Source organism: Sus scrofa, chromosome 3 (assembly GCF_054392235.1).
Source record: "Sus scrofa isolate SSC_HxYL_T2T_F1_AM1 chromosome 3, Sscrofa_HxYL_maternal_Yorkshire_Landrace_v2.0, whole genome shotgun sequence".
NCBI classification, from domain to species: domain Eukaryota; kingdom Metazoa; phylum Chordata; class Mammalia; order Artiodactyla; family Suidae; genus Sus; species Sus scrofa.
The window spans coordinates 133,086,655-133,106,056 of NC_139385.1; the positions used below are offsets into that span (position 1 = coordinate 133,086,655).

At 46.0% G+C, this 19,402-nt stretch overlaps 1 protein-coding gene and 1 long non-coding RNA gene across 9 annotated transcripts in view; one reads left to right on the forward strand and one right to left on the reverse strand.

The window, feature by feature from the left end:
• The window catches only part of LOC146404944 (uncharacterized), a 488,622-nt gene extending 471,759 nt beyond the window's left edge, over nucleotides 1–16,863 (forward strand). For 4 of the 8 annotated variants that reach the window (XR_014839802.1, XR_014839793.1, XR_014839797.1 and 1 more), the window contains one exon: nucleotides 7,917–11,061. Coding sequence is in view for 1 of the 8 variants with exons in the window: in XM_085016145.1 (XP_084872271.1) it covers nucleotides 2,949–3,017; nucleotides 7,917–8,018 (171 nt within the window). In the remaining 7 variants the exon portion in view is untranslated. Of the gene's footprint in view, nucleotides 1–2,948; nucleotides 3,018–7,916; nucleotides 11,062–15,103 lie in introns of those variants that run through there. The other 4 variants (XR_014839798.1, XM_085016145.1, XR_014839794.1 and 1 more) reach the window with 3 other exon arrangements.
• Nucleotides 12,797–17,722, reverse strand: LOC146404946 (uncharacterized). The gene is made up of 2 exons (XR_014839805.1): nucleotides 17,549–17,722; nucleotides 12,797–15,181 (listed from the first exon to the last, which is right to left on the reverse strand). It is a non-coding gene; the product is annotated as an uncharacterized LOC146404946 (long non-coding RNA).
• Between the last annotated feature and the right edge of the window lie 1,680 nt (nucleotides 17,723–19,402).

Consider the following 19,402-nt stretch of genomic DNA (forward strand, 5'->3'; position numbering starts at 1 on the left):
GAGGACAGGTGCTAAATCTTACCATCTTGATTTCCCCAGGGCATGGTATTTAAAAAAAAAAAAAAAGAATTCTATACTCAAATGGTTGAGTCTGTGTCAAGCATGAAAGTGTTTGTTTCTGCAATGTTCTTGCTAAGTTTTGCAGGTACTTTCATGAATCCTTCATGCATAATGCAGCACTCATTACATGACGAAGTCCTGTCCCCACGGTGTACCTCTACCCAGATTATTCTATTAAATACAGTGGCATTTATAAGTGATGAGCATATGGTATTTATTCACTGCAGACCTGTCCTTATACACCTGCAGTAGGGACTATTGGGAAATAAGTGTGGCATCTATGACTTCATTAAAGGATCTGCAAGGCCACATGGGGACTCTACCGTGATCTCTTCCTCTCCTCCTTCAGTCCCCTTCTCTCCCTTTCCCTCTCTCCCTGTCCTCACCTCCGTCTCCCTCCCTCCCATCTCGCCCCGCACTCAGCCAGGAAGCCGAGCCTGTGGCAATCGCCAGAGCCCGTGGAAGGAAGGGCGCCTTAAGTAGCTCTGGTTCCATCCGGGATTTCTGAATGCTGTCGTGAACCCCCCAAAGATGTACATGCAGCCTGCCTGCTGGTTCTCACTAAAGATACCTTCATAACTGATCTGTGCCCTTAACTTAATGCCCAGGGAGAGAGGCGCTCTCCAGAGTCCAGAAGAGGCACGAAGTTTCTGTTTGCCTCACACTCACCGGCTCCAGCATTTCTGAGCAACCTTACATAGGTGAGCTGCAGAGGAGGGCGCAGCGTAGGCTGCCAACTAGACGTAAGAGGTGATACTATTTTCCACCACACTGTAGGTTCCTTTCCAGGTAGGGCCTCCAGCTTATTAACCTTTGGATCATTAGGACTCAGCACAGCATCTGGCTCAGAGTAAATCCTCAAAGCATGCATCGAATGAATGGATGAATGAATGAATAAACGAGAGCATGAAGAATTAATCACTAGTCTGGGTCACAAGTAAGCAGCATGATTTAAGAGCAACGAAACCTTTAGCCTGGCATTCCAGGCCTTTTATGGCTAAGAACACTCTACTGGTGTGTGGGCCAGGCTGGGAAAGTTCTCCTGAGGATCTTTATTTTTTTCTAATTCATGAGAAAAATATTCCATCTATAATCTAGATTGTAATTAAGTCATACAAAATTCACCAGAAGAGGGCGCAAAAGAGTACTTTGGGCTCTTTTATTCTAGAATGCCTGTTTTCAGACGCAGGATGTCCCAGATTTTAGGACTGACCTGCTCCAGCATGTCGTGGCCACACAGGGCCGATTCTGACAAGTTTGCTGGAGCACTGAGTGCAGCTCTTGGGCTTGTGTGTTCCTTCTTGGGCTGTGTCCTTGGAGTGAGCATAGGGATTTATTCCAGAAAACATAAAAACAGCGAAACAGGAGAGGATGGGGTCTAACTTCCCGAACTTCACGGACAGGTGTCTGTACCTTTAGCCACTCGGGGATCTAGAGCTAAGATCACAGAATTAGTAAGAACCCCCCTTAGGCTGTGTGGGGACAGCATCCTTGTACAGCCCCGAGTGTCTGTGTTGGAGGGAGAGCTACCCACCCTGCCCCCGACACACAGGACGTTGCTGGACAAGAAAGGGCAAGGACTGCCCTGGTCAGACATCTCAAGGTTCATGAGAATCACCACAGACAAGTTCTGCAGCCGGAACCCGCCTGGAGCGCAGGCTCTCTTGCCAATTGGAGCGGCGGGCTACCAATTACAGGTTCTTTGCAAGCGTCCTGAGCCCACACTGTGTCTCTGCAGGCACTTACATTTCATTTCATGACAGTGACATTGATGAATAATAGTTTCTGCCCCCACGAGTGATTACAGATTCTATAGCTGTCATAGCAGAGAGATTTTGCTGCAGAAGTCAACACTTTCCACGAGGAAAGAGACCCTCTCTGCTGTGTGCAGTGTTCGCGCTGGTGATCTTGTCCCTCGTTTTTCTCTTTCCTTTACTTATTTTTTGAAGATATGGATTTTCAGGAGAAGGCTCTCAAGGGATTTTGCTAGAAAACTCCATTCGTCCTCTCTCAATCTGAAGCACGGAGGTCAGACACAATGCCTGCGGTTCACTGAATGATAGCTACGTGCCAAGGGCCCCACGTGTAGGAAATCATTTGCTCCTCACTGCAGCACAGAGAGAAAACCAGTGCCTGATGGAAATGTAAGTCACTCATCCGAGACTGCATAGCTAGGGATTGATGGAGGCTGCAATTTGAATCCGAGAGATGTGTAACCACTGTGCCATCAGGAGGAGGAAGCATGGCCCGAAGCAGCAGGAAGAGCTCCAGGAGCTCCCAGAACGCCTGGGATCCAGTCTCAACTCTGCCATGAAGGACCTGAAGCAACCAGTGGTGACGGCTGTACCTGTCTGCTTAGGCTGCCACCGCCAAGTACCACCAACTGGGTGGTTTACACTACAGAAATGTGTGACCTCACAGTTCTAGAGTCTGGAAGTTCAAGATTAAGGTGTCAGGGGGGTTGATTTCTTCTGAGGCCTCTGTCCTTGGCTGGTGGATGGGCGTCTTCCCCTGTATCTCCGCGTGGTCTGCTCCTCTGCACGCACACTCCTCCTCTAAGGACACCAGTCATCCTGGATTACCCCCCAATGACCTCATTGAACCTAATTACCTCTAAACAGACTTGTACCCAGGTACTGGGTTAGGACCACAACATAGGAATTTGGAGGGACATAGTTCCACCAATAACACGGGCTAAAATCGAGGCAGCCACAGGGCTTATGGAGACTCTCCAGTAGTGTGTTCCCTGGCCTTTTTCAGCATCTAGTTGTCCCTACATGCTTTGGCTTGTGACCCCCCTTTTCATCCTCAAAGCATGTCATTTTAATCACTGTTTGCATCATCACCTCACCTTTCTCACCCTGACGCTGCTGCCTCCCTCTTATAAGGACTCCTGGGATTTAACCAGGCCCAGACCCATCGAGGTAATCAGGACAATCTCATATCAAAATCTTCAGGTAAGTACATGGCAAAGCCCCTTTGATCATAGAAGGTAACCTAGTCACAAGTTCTGGGGATGTGGGCGGACACAATTCAGCCCAGAGTCACCACTTTCTGCTTCTAGGCAGAAGTTGGTAAATCCATAAAACATGAAAACCGTGAAATAGCAGACGCCTCCTTGATCATCATGCAGGGCTCTTGTAAGGATCAAATAGCATAACCAGTAGAAAATGCTTGGGCTTGTCAAGACCACCATAAATGTAAGGCAATTGCAGGTGTTTATATTGTTCGCTTTGTAACCCCCTCAAGCCGTCTGATACCTGGTAGTGTGAGACCCACACGTATTAGAAAGATAGTAGTTAGTAAACTGGATGCATCTGCTGTCATTTCTTTATTTAGTCTCTGAACCCTCAAAACAATGCAGCAAAAGCAGTGTAGATAGTCCATAAAAAGCTTGTCATTTTGGCTCCTGTACACTTTAGTGGCCAAAGACTTCATTTCTGTTCATTTTTAAACAGCAGGCACTCTTGGCCATGGAGCTCAGGTCCTCCCAACAAGCCCAGCACTTTCGGGAAAGAAACAGTCGTGGTGGCTGAAGAACGACAGGGTGGGCCCCCTGCATTTTATGTAGAACGTTTTATACTTAAGTGACCAGTTGACACTCTTGTGGTATAATTAATGCTGGTTTGCTCTTCTATCGCTGCATAACAAACTACCCCAGTACCTAGTGACTTAAAAGAATAATTGTTTAATTATATTGCATGTTTTTTTTTTTTTTTTTTTTTTTTTTTTTGTGAGTCAAGCATCCCTTGTGGGATGAAACAGACCGGTTCTGTGGCGTCCACTGGTCTCCCTGGGCAGTATTCAGCTGGAAGTTGGCCTGCTGAGCAGATGGAGGATGGCTTGGTTCTCCTGCCTGGGACCTGGCCTGGGCCCATGGGGAGGCCAGCCTCAGTGTGGGCCCTCTCCGCCTCCAGGCCATCTCAGAGGATTTCCCTCAACAATGTAGGTGGACTTCTTACCCAATGGCTCAGGGCTCCTGGAGAGAGTGTCGGAGCACAGGGAGCATATGTTCCCAGTCTACCAGGCCGGCTCCACCATGTTCTTTTGGTCAAAGCAGTACCCAGGGCCATCCAGATGTGATGGGTGAGGATACATGCCCCGCTCTTGTTGGGAGTAGTGTCCAAAAATCTGCAGTTGTCTTTAATCTGCCACCAGCGCTGACAAATGTGTGTTCCTCTTCTCTACGCATGAGAGAGAAGAAGCAGACTGAAAGGGAAATAATACTGTCATAGACAAAGCAGTTAAATACTTTCTTTTTCCAGCCTAGCGGACAAGCGAAGTGAATAGAGGTAGGACATAAATGGAGACATGAAGGGGAAGGGAGAAAAGCCATCGGGTGGGTACCACGGTGACCACAAAGAGCCAGCAGCTCAGAGCTAGCACACGTGGGTCAGCTGACCAGGAAGCTGGGCTGTCTGTGAGGGCACCCCTGGTCCTGGCACGGGCGGCAGGAATGTCCGTCCCTCTTGTCATTCATTCAGCTTAACATTTTCTGAGCATCTACTATAAACAAAACACTGAGCAGGTCATTAAGGACATAAAGATCAGTCAGACATGCTCTGCCTTCCAAAAGCTTCAAATCCTCCAGAGAAGACAGACATGGCAATTGTAAAACAGTGTGACACAAGAATGTGGAAGAATTCTATCTTCACTGATAACCTTGAGTTGGCAAACATTCTACCACCCATGTTTATTTTGAGAATGCAAATAAATGATTGCAAAGACCAATTTTACATCTATTTAATTCCCCATACAACTGCTACTTAAAAGATGTCCATCCGCAGGAGTCTCCTCAATATTCTAGAAATCTTAACTATCAGAAATTCCTTAACGGCAGTGGATATTAGTGGTTTTCAGCAGTTTTAAGACTTGCTGTCAAGTGTGATGGAGGTCCCACAAGGTCCCTGACCCTGTGCTTGGAGTTTGCGTTACATGGACAAACTGGTACCAGTGCTGGAGAACTTTCCAGCCCATTTGGTGAGAGAAACAAATAAACTGCTCACCTCTCTGTCATGTCTATTCCGCACCATTCAGCCACCGAGAGTCTGCTGTGGGCCAGATACCATCTGGGCAGCAACAGACGAAGAATACTAAGCACCTCCTCTCATGGAACCTACATTCCCATGGGGAGAATGACAATAAAGAACTAAATAAATGGGTAAATATTATAAATGCAGAGAACTGTAAATGATACAGACCCCAAAAAAAAATGATACAAGGTGGCTCGGGCAGAGGAGGGTGAGTGAAGGGGTCGATTCCAGATGAGGTGTCACTATTTTTCAACTCCTTGGGTCATTAAAACACAACACATGCTTAGCCTAGTGCCTGGAATACGTTTTATACTTAATATTCCAGCATGTAACCATCACCGTAGCCTGCCCATACTGAAGTCACTTGTTTTCTTACCTCTTAACGGAGGAAAACACCATGAGGGCACAGACCATGACTCATCAGCTACTAAATAATGAATAGTTGGTGAAGTGTTGCAGCCAGCACCCCAGGAATGTCTAAAGTGCCTAAGAATGACAAGAAAGGAAGGGACAAGAATAGATGCCCCAAATCTTTTCATCTCGGACTTTTCATGGACACTTGGAGGATGCAGCAGGAGGGGAGCCCACATGGAGAGCAATTAAGTTTTGCTCCTAATCTGGTTGCTGTTTTGTTTATTTGCTGGCTTTGGAGATGGGGGTATTAATTGAACAGCGCACTTGTTAGCTTAAAAATGCCAGGACTGACTTACACACTTGTGTAAGTAATTAACTCCCCAGAAACCAACCTGAGACTTCAGTTGGCAAGAACTTAGTACTACTTGGCTTAGTCAGTTTGGTAAATAAATTTAAATAGCAAAGTATTACTTGTGCTGGGAGGAAGAGAGACAGAGACAAATAGAGATAGAGATGGAAACAGAGGAATTCGCTTGGAGGAAGAGAGGCAGAGCTGCATGTTCAAGTCCTAGACCAACCAAGAGAAATAACCAACCTGTGTCAACCAAATACCATGTAGGAGTCTGTAATAGCTGATTTATGAACATGATTCCATTAAATTCTTTCGACAACCCTGAAAGGCAGGTGCCTATTATCAGAGGGGTGAAGTAACTTGCTCAATGTCACAGAGCTAGTAAATGACAGAACTTCCACTTGAATCTGGAGCTATTTCACTAGGAAATCTCTAACTAGAAAGTTTTATTATTATTAGCATCATCATCATCATAGCTAAAACTGCTTAGGTATCTCAGTGCCAGTCATTTGACTGCACTCCAATTCTTTGAAAACTAGCCATCCCAGGGTACCCAAATGGCTTTCCCTGATAAAAAAAAAAAGCCACCCTAAAACTAAGTAGTTTAAAACAAGAACTTTTATTCATCGTATTATTCTGTGGGTCAGCCGATGGTTTGTCATGTCTGTGATAGCTGAGCCGACCTACCCTGGGTGCTCTCCTGCGCCTTGGTCAGCTGGCAGGTGGGAGCATCTGAGCCTTCTTTTCAGCCACTTGGCATCCAGCAGAATGGCTTGGGCCACTCCCATGATGGTCAGAGTCTCGAGGGCAGCAGGAGAGGGGAGGCCTCCGTGGCTAAGCACCCTTAAGTCTGCCTGTGTCACACTCACTGTAATCTACTAGCCAGAGCAGATCACGTGGGAAACCCAGTGTCTGGGGGGAAAATTGCATGGTTTCAAGAAAGCCCTTATTTTGTGGTCATTTTTTCATACAATCTAAAACATCATTTTGGCAAATTCTGTTCACTTATTCATTTACTCGACCACCTTCAATGTCAATGAGTACTGTTGTGCCAAACCTCACCCTGAACTGAAAAGATGAAACAGACTTTGATCTAGGGTTTCTGATCTAACAGGAAAAGGACACAGAAATTCTGACAAAAGTAGTATTAAGTATCATGTGAAGGGGATTAAAAAAATAGTCAGGTGGTCTGGAGATCTAAGAAGTTACAACAAATAAAACAAGTTAGAGTTCCATGAAGGAGGGATGTTTAGTCAGGACCTTGAAGAATACATGCTGAGAATGGTACATGCTCAGGTGTCTGCGAGAAGCTATGATATGGTGAGAGGCTGACCAGCTAGTTGACTGAGAGTCATGGCTTTCCACACTCGCATAACCTTGTTTGCACTCCGCAAGTGTAGGGAGCTCTCTCTTTTATAGAAATGTCTTCAGCTCCATCCTCTCGGTATAGGGGGTGGTTTCCAGGAAGTAAATTGGTTGGAAAGAGGACCCGAAAAGGAGTACAATGTTTTAAGGAAACCATGTCCGGAGGACACACCTGAGCAAGGTGTGTGAGCCAGGCAAGTGTTGATTCCAGGAAGGAAGAGATAAACATTGTCAGGAAGGGGATGCCTGGGGGGCTGGAGTGGGGAGAGCAAGAGTCATGGCCACTCTCGGGTCGCTGAGGCATCACAGTGGTGGTGCCATCGACAAAATAAGAAAGAGAGGCACAAAGCTTGGTTTGAAATTTGTTGAGCTTGAGGTCTCTGTGCCACATGTAGGAGGCAAGGTTTAGTCTGATGCTGGGTGTTTGGATCTGGACCTTGGAAGAAATTTCAAAACTGGAAAGGAAATCATTAACAAGGGGATAGGTGGTGAAATCATGGGTACGAATGAGATCAGCAGAAAAGAATTTACCGAAAAAAGAAAAAGGGAATAATAGGATTTTTTAAGTAGCAGAAAAGGAAAGAGGAGAGAGAGGATTAAATCTAGTAGTTAATGGCATCGCCGTCAACGCATCAGCCTAGAATCAGTCAGAAATGTACATCGAGAGCTTGAGTGTGAGGCACCGTGGGTAGAGCACTGTAGGCTTGCTGTGATCTCATTGTAATGATGATTTCTTGTGTCACCCTTTTCAGAATATGTTCTTTTCTGAAGGTGAGCAACAGCATCACGCAACAATCGAGAACACTGACTTAGAAACCAAAGCTGGGATTCAAATCCTGGCTGCACCTAATTAATGACAGACTCTCGGGCAAGCCTTTGAAGACCTTTCGGTTTCTTGAGTGTAAGATGGGGAATAGCTCCTACCTCGAAGGACCATTGGCTTTAACATAAGTCTTGAGACCTGTGCCTGACACAGAATATGTGTTATGAAAGCACTGATGTGTACAAATATTTATAGAAGCACATAACTAGGTGGAAAAATGATTGAAATGTCATGTCATGTAAGGAAGTGCTCTGGTAAGTCAGGATCGTGGACCACATGACTGATGTTCCCAACAGGAGGTCTGAAGAGCTGGGGGTTCTGGGAATCTTGACTGACAAGGCTGAGTGACACAGTAATATGGAGACAGGACTGCAAGGGGCAGGCGTGCATGTGCATATCGTCTCGAGCGTGTAGGCTTGAGAACCGGCAGTGCTCTGACCGAAAACCCTCGGCAAGTGAACCCGGTCTGTGGAATAAACTGAATCCTAGAGTCAGAGGTGGCAATGATGAAATTAGTCACACAGGACCATGGACACCCTGTGACACAAAAGGCTGTGACTTAGCGATGCTACAAAGAAATGAGCAAAGAGAATTTTAATGATAATTCCATGTTCACTAGGAGGCTGCTTATCTCTAGCTTCCACCCAGCGTCACTCCGAGAACATACTCCAAAATTATGTTTCTGTTGGATCAGGAGTGTGGAAAGGCAATGCCTAACAAAGGCTGGAATTGATGTGCAATGTCGGTAAATCTTTCTGAGCACTGCTCCATGAGACTTCAGCACACACACACACACACACACACACACACACACACACGCACGCACGCATTATTTTCTTCCCTTCTTCTCTTTCTTCCTCCCATCCTTTCTTTCTTCTTGTCAACTGAGGAAAAAATTCACAACCAAAAAGTTAGTTGAGAGTTATATTTCATTCGATGGACAAAAGTGAGGACTTAAGCCCAGGACAGAGCATCTCAGATAACACTGAGAGATGGCTCTGAAAAGACAAGGCAGGGGTGGGGGGTGGGGTGGGAGGAAGAGCCAGGATATATTGGAGTTTGTGCCCTGAAAACCTGGTTGTTGGAACATCAACAAAGTTACTGTTCATTAAAGAAAAGCAGATATCTCAACGTAAGGACTGTAGCACTTTCCTATGTACGGGGAGATGCCAGAGGCAGGCTCACTCAAATCATTCCCACCCAAATCATCCCTGGCAGCAGTGTCCTGCATCCTGTTTCCATCCTGAGTTCCCTCAGTGCTCACCATACAGGCAGCTGTAATGTCTTGGCTTGATGGCTGCAACATCCTTTGTTTACTCATATGGCGGCAATATTTTTTATTCACGTTTTCTTTCTTTCTTCCTTTCTTTCTTTCTTTCTTTCTTTCTTTCTTTCTTTCTTTCTTTCTTTCTTTCTTTCTTTCTTTCTTTCGTTCTCTTTAAATTTATTATTATTTTTCCTTTTTACTGCCACACCCACAACATATGGAGGTTCCCAGGCTAGGGGTCCAACTGGAGCTGCAGTTGCTGGCCTATGCCACAGCCACAGCAACATCAGATCTGAGCCACATCTGTGACCCACACCACAGCTCATGGCAATGCCGGATCCTTAACCCACTGAGTGAGGCCAGGGATCAAACCAGCCTCCTCCTGGCTACTAGTCAGATTCATTTCCACTGTGCCACAATGGGAATGCCACACATTTTCTTTCTTTTTAATCTGCAAAACTGGTTCCACTTTACGTGGTGGATAGAATCTCCCTCCTTTGAAGGCATCCAAGGCTTTGCGTGATCTGGCTCCTCCCTGCATGAGGCCTTCATCTCCCATGACTCCTTCAACTCTCTCCTGCAGCCAAAGGGGTCACATCTCATTCCCTGAGCATGTCACATGTGCTTATGATACCAGATAGATGGTACCAGTCCGGGTTCTTGTTCACAGCAGTCGAAGAATGAGCTCCACAAACACACAGGCAACAAGCAAGCAAAGTCTTTATTAAAGAAAAGCAAATAGCTCCCAGGACAGGCTGGGAGGGGGGAGAAGAGCCCCCTTTCTCTCATCCTTTAGGGGTTTTTATTCCCTAAAGATGGGGGGGCACCAACGTGGGGTCCAGAAAGATGTGGTTTTCTCCCATTGGCCTTGTTCAATTACCTATGTCAGTCCTTGTCCAATAGGGGTTTTAGGGTTGGAAATGTCCTGAAAGTTTTATGGTTTCTTTGTTCTTTTCTTTCCTTAGATTAAGTCACCCTTCCTCTCATTCTTTTTCTATCAGTGGAGGAGTGGGCTAGAGATTCGCATTTCTAACAGTAAACAGAGTCTGTGTGGAATTTGCATTTCCTACAATAAAACGAGGCCTGTGGAGGTGTTACTCCTTGGAGCCTTAATCAATATCCTTGTCAAAGGAATGTACTGGAGCCCATGCTCCTACACTAACTACCCGAGTGAGTATTCCACCTCACTTGTAACCTGTTGGTTTCAGTAATTCATTTAGCAAATCTTAGTGAAGTCAATTAATTTCTCAGTCTCAGTTTCCTTTTTGATAAAACCTATCTTGCCAGGCTTCAGAAGGGAGAAGACTTAAAATATAGGTAAGTCACTTTCTCATATTGCCAACCACACTATAAGCACGTAATAAAGAGAAGCAGTTCTATTGTTGTTGTTATTATTATTATTTCTTCTGTTAACCTCTGTAAAGCTGTTGTTTTACGAGATTTTCTTTATGATAAAGATTAGGAAAATATAGAGAGGAAAGTGAAAATGCCTCCCAATTTCCTCTCTCTGAAATATTCTGACTACTTCCTCAATCATGTGTATAAAATAGCTATTCAAAAATTTGAGTTCATGCTGCATATAGTTTTATTTCTGGATTTTTCCATATAGTGTTATATCATGAATATTTCTCCACATCACTAAAATTTCCAAAAAACCAGATCTTTAGCTGTATCCTATTCTGCTTTATAGATTTACTTACTTAATCAATTGATCCTCAATTCCTGACGATGTAGGCCCTTTTGAAAATTTCCTGTGTAAGTAAATCTGTGATGTTCCTATGGTTTGAAAAAAATCTTCCTGGACTTTGATTTGTTTTGTTTTTTTCGGGCCGATTCATAAAAATGGAATTAGTGGATTAACACACAGTGACATCTGAAGGCTCTTGATACATACAGGAAAATTGCTTTCGGAGAAGTGAGACTGATTTTCTACCCACTTCCTACCTCTATTGGGGATTGAAGTTTCCTTCTCACCACCTTCCTTCCAGCCCTGAGAGGACATACCTCTGCACTTGGAAATTGTAACTGCCAGGCTGGTGCCTTCCAGGGAGCAGACTGGCCTTTCCAGTTGCCTAGACAAGGGCACTGACTGAAATATTCCTGCCAGGGAGCCCCTCTCTCCCATGATGTGATAGGAGAGTACAGGCTCTCAGCTGGGGCTCTTACCAAATGGCCCATCACCTGTGCATCTCAGTCTCCTCATCAGTAAAGCAGGGATAATAAGGACCCTACCTGTCAGGCTCTCATGCTGAGGACTTTGATAGCCGCTTTGAATACAGAATGCTTAGAGTGGCCACATCTTCTCTCTCTCTCTCTCTCTTTTTTTAAATGCTTTTTAGGGCTGCAGTTGTAGCATACAGAAGTTCCCAGGCTAGGGGTTGAATTGGATCTGCAGCTACTGGCCACAGCCACAGCCACAGCCCTGCGGGATCCGAGCCCTCTCTGTGACCTACACCACAGCTCCCAGCAGCAGCATCTTCTTGAATTTAGTTCTTTTATTGCTCCTGGAAACGGTCTCAACAGAACAACCTTCTCAGGGCACATCCCTGTATCAGGTAGAGGAAAGTCTCAAACAAAGCACACGCCACACCTAAGGGTACAAGCCCTGCCTGCATCAAGGTATGCTCTGGAAGGCGCCCAAGCTGCAGACAGGCTCTGACAGGCCCTGTTCTAATGCTCTTTGTTCCCTGAAGCAAAGCTTGAATTCTAAAATTAAACCCCATCTCCACTACCCCAAACAGCCATGTGCATTTGAGTGTCGCCAGCATTAAGAAACAGTTTTTCATCTGATCTCATTACCATGGTTACACCTCCGAGAGCAAAAAATATGTGGCTGCAGGCGGCTTTTGTCAAATCAGGCCCACTTTCTGTGATTGGGCCGTGGCTGCAAAGCGGCTGATGGCCGTTCTCCAGAGGAGCTTGCTGACACGGCCAGCCCAGGGGCCGACTCTGACTTGTAATGAGGCCTCAGATACGACCATCAGGCAGTGACATGGAGTGACACAGTCACTTGGCAGCACAGAGTGGTCGACCCCAGGCCTCTCGGGAGTCCCTCAGCCAGTTGCAAAATGCCAGCCTGGCTGTGGGCACGGCGCCCACCCTGAGTCCAGCGAGAAGCCAGATGTGCAGAGGAGATGGATAGAGGAAACAGAAGAGGGCTGGCCTCCGCGCTCAAAAACTACCCTCCACCCTTAGCCTCAGAATCCTTAAGATATGGATGGAAGACAGTAGCAGAAGCCAAACTATCATCTTGATGACAGATGAGTGGCCTGGAGAGCTGGCCCCAGGTGTGCGGGAAAGTGGGTTCACTTGACTCCCCATTTACCTCGTCACTGCATCAGTGGGACCACCGCAGGCCCATCCCCCACAGCAGAGTCCCAACCCGCTTCTCCCAGAATATAGGCTTCCTGCAGGCAGAAGGCTGGGGGCACAGAGCAAAGCTGAGTGAGCCTGGCTTTCTCTTCCAAACTGCCATGAAGAGGACTTGTTGTGATAGCATCACAGGTTGCTGGTCCCTGTCTCACCATAACAAAGCATTGGAATGGTGGACATTTTACAAATTTATTAAAGCAAAAGCACATCATCAGAGAGGGAGAGCGGACTCCTGTGCACACCGGTTAAAAAGAGAAGCCCTGACTCACTCTGCAATAGTCTTTATACCCCACAAGGCGACCTGAGTGGGGACCCAATTAGACCTTCTGATTGGTCTTGGGCAGGATGCTTTATTTGCATGGGGAACAGGGTATGCGAAGGCTGGGTGAAAAATGGGCACATTCCTTCTCTAGCAGGGAGGGAGCAACCCAGGCTGGTCAAGATGGGAGAAGGGGCATTACAATGAGACCCGGCCAGAGGCGTTGAGGTTTCATCTCCTTGAAGGAGGCTGGAAGCTTATGACAGTTCTTCTGATGGAGTCCAAGGGGACGGGGGAGGGCGCAGAAGTGCTTTAGTCCCAGAGTCTGCAGAGTTTTTTAGATAAAGGGCCAGATGGCAAATATCTTAGGTTTTGAGGGCTACCTATGATCTGCCGCATATTCTTCTTTTTCTCCTTTTTTTCCTACAGCCCTTTGGAAATGTAAAACCATTCTTAGCTCATGGGCCATCCCTAAGAGGTCCTGGGCCAACCCTCCAGCAGCCCTTGCTGCTCCCTGTGGTCTCTGAACCAGCGGTATCCACCCTACCCCGCAGGCTGTTAGAAATTCAGAATCCCAGGCCCCACTCCACACCTGCCTCTTTAGCAAGAACCCAAGTAAGTTTGAGAAGCACTGCTGTGGGACAATCCCTCCTGCATTGCTGGGAGCAAGCATTTCTCTCTAACAGCAAAACAACGTGGAAACTCGGGAGGGCTGAGAGCAGCGCCCCTTTGCAAGTTCTTCAGACCTGCGTGTCCTCATGTATCACACAATCTGCTGGTAATAGAGTGTGTGAGAGAGTGTGTGTGTGTGTGTGTGTGTGTGTGTGTGTGTGTGTGCGCGCGCGCATGCATGTGTGGCCCTCTCTCTAACTGGATGGTGAACTCCAGGAGCCCAGGGATCCAGAGCTCACCCACCTCTGAGTTCTCAGTTCCTTGGACTCCGTGCTGCGCCAGGAAAGAGGTGCACAGAGATGTTCTGGCTGCCTTACTAGAATCCCTCCCCTGCCACCTGCTGGGACTCTTTTGAAGCCTGTGCTTCCTCCTTTTTGAAAGAGCTTCTAAACCCCTTCCTCCCGGACTGTTCAGAGACTTCAACTATTCACGGAAAGGGTCCCTCCAGCGTCTGGAATGTAACCTGCTCTCAGCAAGCAGCAGCCATGCTAGGGGGAGGGTCTTGTCTGTAGGAAAGTCTTGGAATTGCAGTGGGAAGAGAACGAAATGGAAGAGGGATGAAGAGCAGCTGGGGTTCTGTCCCCGCCCCCGCAAGCACACCCAGACCCTGCCAAGCCTTTGGCGTTCCAGGCCCTGGACACGGGACGCTGTCTGCAAACCAGTGCTCTCGGGTGCTTCCCCACTTGCTGGGAAGTTCAGGAACACACTATCCAAGTACCAGCGTGGCAAGGTTATCAGGATGGTAGCAGGGCCATTAGTAATTACTCACATAACACTGTAGCAACTGGCTACAAGCACCAATGTGAGGGACTCAGGCTGCTCTTGGCCACTTGTTGGGAATGGGCGCCATCTTCTGGTCACAGTTAGAAACACATAAAAGTGACCTCAAATGAAGGAAAAACTGGTATTTTCAGTGTCACTTGGGCCACTGAACCCAGACTAGTACCGTGAGGCAGGGGCCCAGCCAGGGAAAGGGGTTATCACATTTCCCAGTTGAGAAACCAGAGCGGCTCAGTGAAGGGCATGGCTGGGTGATGTGGCATCATTTTCTAAAGTCACAAATGAAAGAGAAATACATCCTTAGAAACTCTATAACATTTTCCTTCCACAGCGCAGTGGGCCAAGTGAGCCTGCTGCACTGGAGATCAGACCAGACCCTGGTCCGGGTAAGCCCTGATGATCAGAGGAGTTTTACAGATACCAAGTGTTATACAAGAAAAGAGTTTTGTGGGAGGGTACGTTTTTAACGCTGATGAGCTTGTTTCACAAGGAGGTCGGCAAACAAACCTTTACAGCATAGATGCCCTTTGAAGTGATGAAGATATTGTGACCTGGAGGCTCCCAGGAACCCAGCCCCGTGTTTCCCGACAGCAATCCTTCCGCACTCGCTAATTCAGTGTGGTGGTGACTTTACAGAACACAGGTCTGCTGTGAATAATAAGAACCAACTGTCCGTTTTCTGAACGTTCATCTGTCTCTGTCTGCTGTGATGCACTGCCCTGGTGATGGCCCCGATTTCCTCTTCCTTTGCATCGTGTCTTTGCAGGTCCTTCCATCTAGCGGTGGATGCTAACTCCTCATCCCTTGAATCCGTGCTGAGCTTCATCTTGCTCCGTTGAATAGACTGTCAGAGAAGGTGCAGTGTCATTTATGTTCTTGGTCCCAAGAGCCTTTACAGCTTGTCACCCCACCCCACGCCTCCGAGATCATCCTGAGAACACATTGGTGGGACAGAGGCTCTTGGCCCAAGGCCAGCCTAGATTAGCCAGGAATTTGCCAATAACCTGCCACCCTCCCTCCAAAGTGAGCCTTCGTTCAAACCAGAACTGCCTAATCAAGTTCACCGGGATGAGCAGAACCAAACCATTCCCCCAGGCTGCAGATTACTGGGCAATACTCAGTGAGTATCCCTTTAAGAAATTGACCTTTGGGGTGTTTTCTTACACAGCATCATTGTAGCAACAGGTTTCTGATGTAGATGCTGAAAAACTCTACTGGATTTCCTTGGTATTTTGTCTCAGTTGCGGCTCAAGACTACACTAGAGGGAGACCAGAGGGGAAGACTTGAGACAAGAGTCAGCTTCTGTTCCCAATTAGTTTATGGCCCAACATTTTGTACGTGTCAGATCTGGCCTCCTAGAATCATCCTTCTTGCTCAGGCCTCGATTGTGGCTAAGATTCCGCATAACCCACTCATTTCCAGAGGTGGTTCACAGTGGTTCCGGAATCCTAATGAGTGGATAATCAGTTTATTTGGGTTTTTTGGTTTGCTGGGTGTGTGTGTGTGTGTGTGTGTGTATAAAACTGGGTTCTTTATTTAGCATTTTCTAAAGGGACAAAAAATTAACACACATCTAAATGGCCACCAATAGACAACTTTTTGAAGAAACTGTGTTATACCCAATATTAAGACATATTGTGTATCTATGGAAAAAAAATAAAAACATTAATATATAAATATGCCCTAATACATTATCGTATTTAAAGAACTCAAACAATTAAGCATCCTCATATCAAGAAATGCAAACTGGTTCCACCATTTATTACGTTTAAATAAAGTTCAGCCTGATTGTGACCAAACATCACACAATTTCCCAATATGATCAGAATGTATATAAATCCACTTTCCTTTTGTGTATTTGTTAAAGTTTTATCGACGAATGGTTGATATGCAATGTTGTGATATTTTCTGTTGTACAACAAAATGATTCAGTTATACATGTACACACATCCATTCAGATTCTTTTCCCACATAGGTCATCACGGAATATTGAGCAGAGTTCCCTGTGTTATATGGCAGGTCCCCACTGGCCAATCATTCTACACACAACAGGGTCCATATGTCAATCCCAACCCCCCCAGTCTCTCCCTCCCCCCAACATCTGTCCCCTTTGGTAACCATAAGTTTTTCAAAGTCTGTGCATCTATTTCTGTTCTGCAAGTTCATTTGGAACCTTGTTTAATTCCTCATATAGGTGACATATCATATATCTTTTGTCTTTCACTGTCAGCCTAATTTTTCTTAGTATGATAATCCCTAACACCTGTGCATAGGGTTCTATCGTAGACTTTTCATTTAATCAATAACACACATGATTCTTTAACACTTTTTCAACAATCCATTTGTGTGTAAGCTCAGGGTACTTTCACCATCAATGACAGTTGCTGTTGTATTTCAGTTTTGTTGTATGAATACATGCCATGATTTTAACACTGGGTAATTCTCCATACTTGCTTTCCTGCTACCAGAAATCCTGCAAATGCCCCAGTTTTCATTTTAGTAAAATTAGACTTGAACATTTCAAAGTTGAGTGATGACTTATTTTCGGCTTCAATACAGATTACTAATTGACTCAAACCACCAACAGGACACCCGGCCATGTCAGTTACACATCACGGGTGGCCTCACAGGGCCTAAGTATGATAGCAAATGAGAGTCCCACACTTTTATTTATGTATGTATGTATTTGATGAAATTCTTTGGCCAGGGTCCGGCAGTTTACATTTAGTCCACCATGGAACATCTACTGTCGGGTTCCCGGTTAACATTCATTGGAAGACTTTCGGTTTTGTAAAACTAAATATAATTCAGAGCTAAAATGTCTTCCACGTGCTTCCCAATCTTGGTAATAAGGCAAGGTGGTTCTTGCATGACCTTTTAACGTCATCTCAGAGCATTTTATAATAAGCCTCATTTTATAATAAGCCTATCTGAGGGTCGCTGCCCTCTCTTAGGAACTTTCTTGGATTGGGGCACTGGTCACAACTAACTGCGGCTCAGAGAGCCTAGCAAGTCAGAGCAAAACGCATGGAAAGTTGATAAAATAGGGCTCGGAGATACGTGTGTGCGTCGGAGGTCCCCGACCTTTGGAGGAGAAGCGTGAGCACCAGAGGGCTGAGCCGGGGAAAGAGGACTGCGGAGGGAAGACGGGGTTGTGAAATGAGTACAAGCTGGAAAGTCGGGAATGGAGAGAGAAGGGCTTCCACGCACCTGCCGCAGGCTGAGCGCTGACACAGCGGTAAGGATCTTCCCGAGAGCGCGAGACACGGGCGCGACATCTCGCGATTCTTACTCCTCCAGCGTTTGCAGCGCACGCCAGGAGCGGGAATCCACGTGGGATGCATGAGCTGAGTGGGCGGCACAGAGAAGGGAGCCGGTCCGGGCGGAGCAAAGTTCACAGAGGCAGCCAAGAGGGTTGGAGGAGGAGCCCGGGGGCAGATCGCAAGAGGTTGTGCTTTAGCTTCTCATGGGAGGAAATGGGAAGGCTTTTCATTTCTGTATTATTGTATGCTTGGATGTATTATTGGATTTATTAGGCTTATTAAAGAAAGGGGCAAGGACAAAGTGAAAACACCCTACCTAGACTAGGAAGCTGGAAAAGTGTATAAGTTAACTGTGGCATAACTAATTAACCCAGAACCTAGAGGCTTAAAAATGAGCAGAAGAGCTAAATAGACATTTCTCCAAAGAAGACAGACAGATGGCCAATAGGCACATGAAAATATGTTCAGAGAAATGGAAATTAAAACTATAAGGAGGTATCACCTCACTGGTCAGAATGGCCATCATTAAAAGCTCTACAAACAAATGCTGGAGAGGGTGTGGAGAAAAAGGAAACACCCTACACTGTTGGTGGGAATGTAAGTTCGTGCAGCCACTATGGAGAGTAGTTTGAACATGTCTTAAAACATAAAAAATAGTTACCATAGAATTCTGCAATCGCACTCCTGGGCGTATATCCAGAGAAAACTCTATTTCAAAATGAGACATAAACCCCAATGTTCATAGCAGAACTATTTACAATAGCCAAGACAAGGAAACAACTGAAATGCCCATTAGTAGAGGACTAGATAAAGAATATATGAGACACACACACACACACACACACACGAATATTACTAAGCCAGAAAAGAATGAAATAATGCCATTCGCAGCAACACAGATGGACCTAGAGATTATCATACTGAGTGAAGTAAGTCAAAGAAAGGCAGCTATCGTATGGTATCGTTTATGTGTGGAATCTAAACTATAGAGACAGGGGAGTTCCCATCATGGCTCAGGGGTTAACGAATCCGACCAGGAACGATGAGGTTGCGGGTTCGATCCCTGGCCTTGCTCAGTGGGTTAAGGATCCAGCATTGCCGTGAGCTGTGGTGTAGGTCGAAGATGCGACTTGGATCCCGCGTTGCTCTGGCTGTAGCGTAGGCTGGTGGCTGTAGCTCCGATTAGACCCCTAGCCTGGGAACCTCCATATGCCACGGGTGCAGCCCTGGAAAAGACAAAAATATAAAAAAATAAAATATAGATACAGATGAACTTACACACAAAACAGAAATAGACTCAAAGACATTGAAAACTAACTTACAGTTACCAAAGGGGGATAGGGTGGTGGGGGAAGATAAATTGGGAGTTTGGGATTAACATGACAGACTGCTGTATAGAAGATTGCTGAACATCAGGGACCTACTGAACAGCACAGGGAACTAAACTCAATATCTTGTAATAAGCTATAAGGGCAAAGAATCTGAAAAAAAGAATATAAATATTGAATCACTGAATATAATGAATCACTTGGCTGTACACCTGAGACGAACACATTGTAAATCAACTCTAATTTTTAAAAATCCCGTCTAATCTGCAAAATATAAATAAGCAATAAAAGACCCACCTAGAGCATTAAGGAAAACCTTAAATTCTTATGCAACTTAGATACATCCTAGCCTTCCTGTGCAGACCTGACTGGCCCAGGCTTAGAAGCCTTGGTGGGTGAAGTAGGGCCATGATAGGTGTGTATCTACGTATGACGTTATGTCTGTGCCTCTGCCTCCTGTTCTCTTGGCGCAG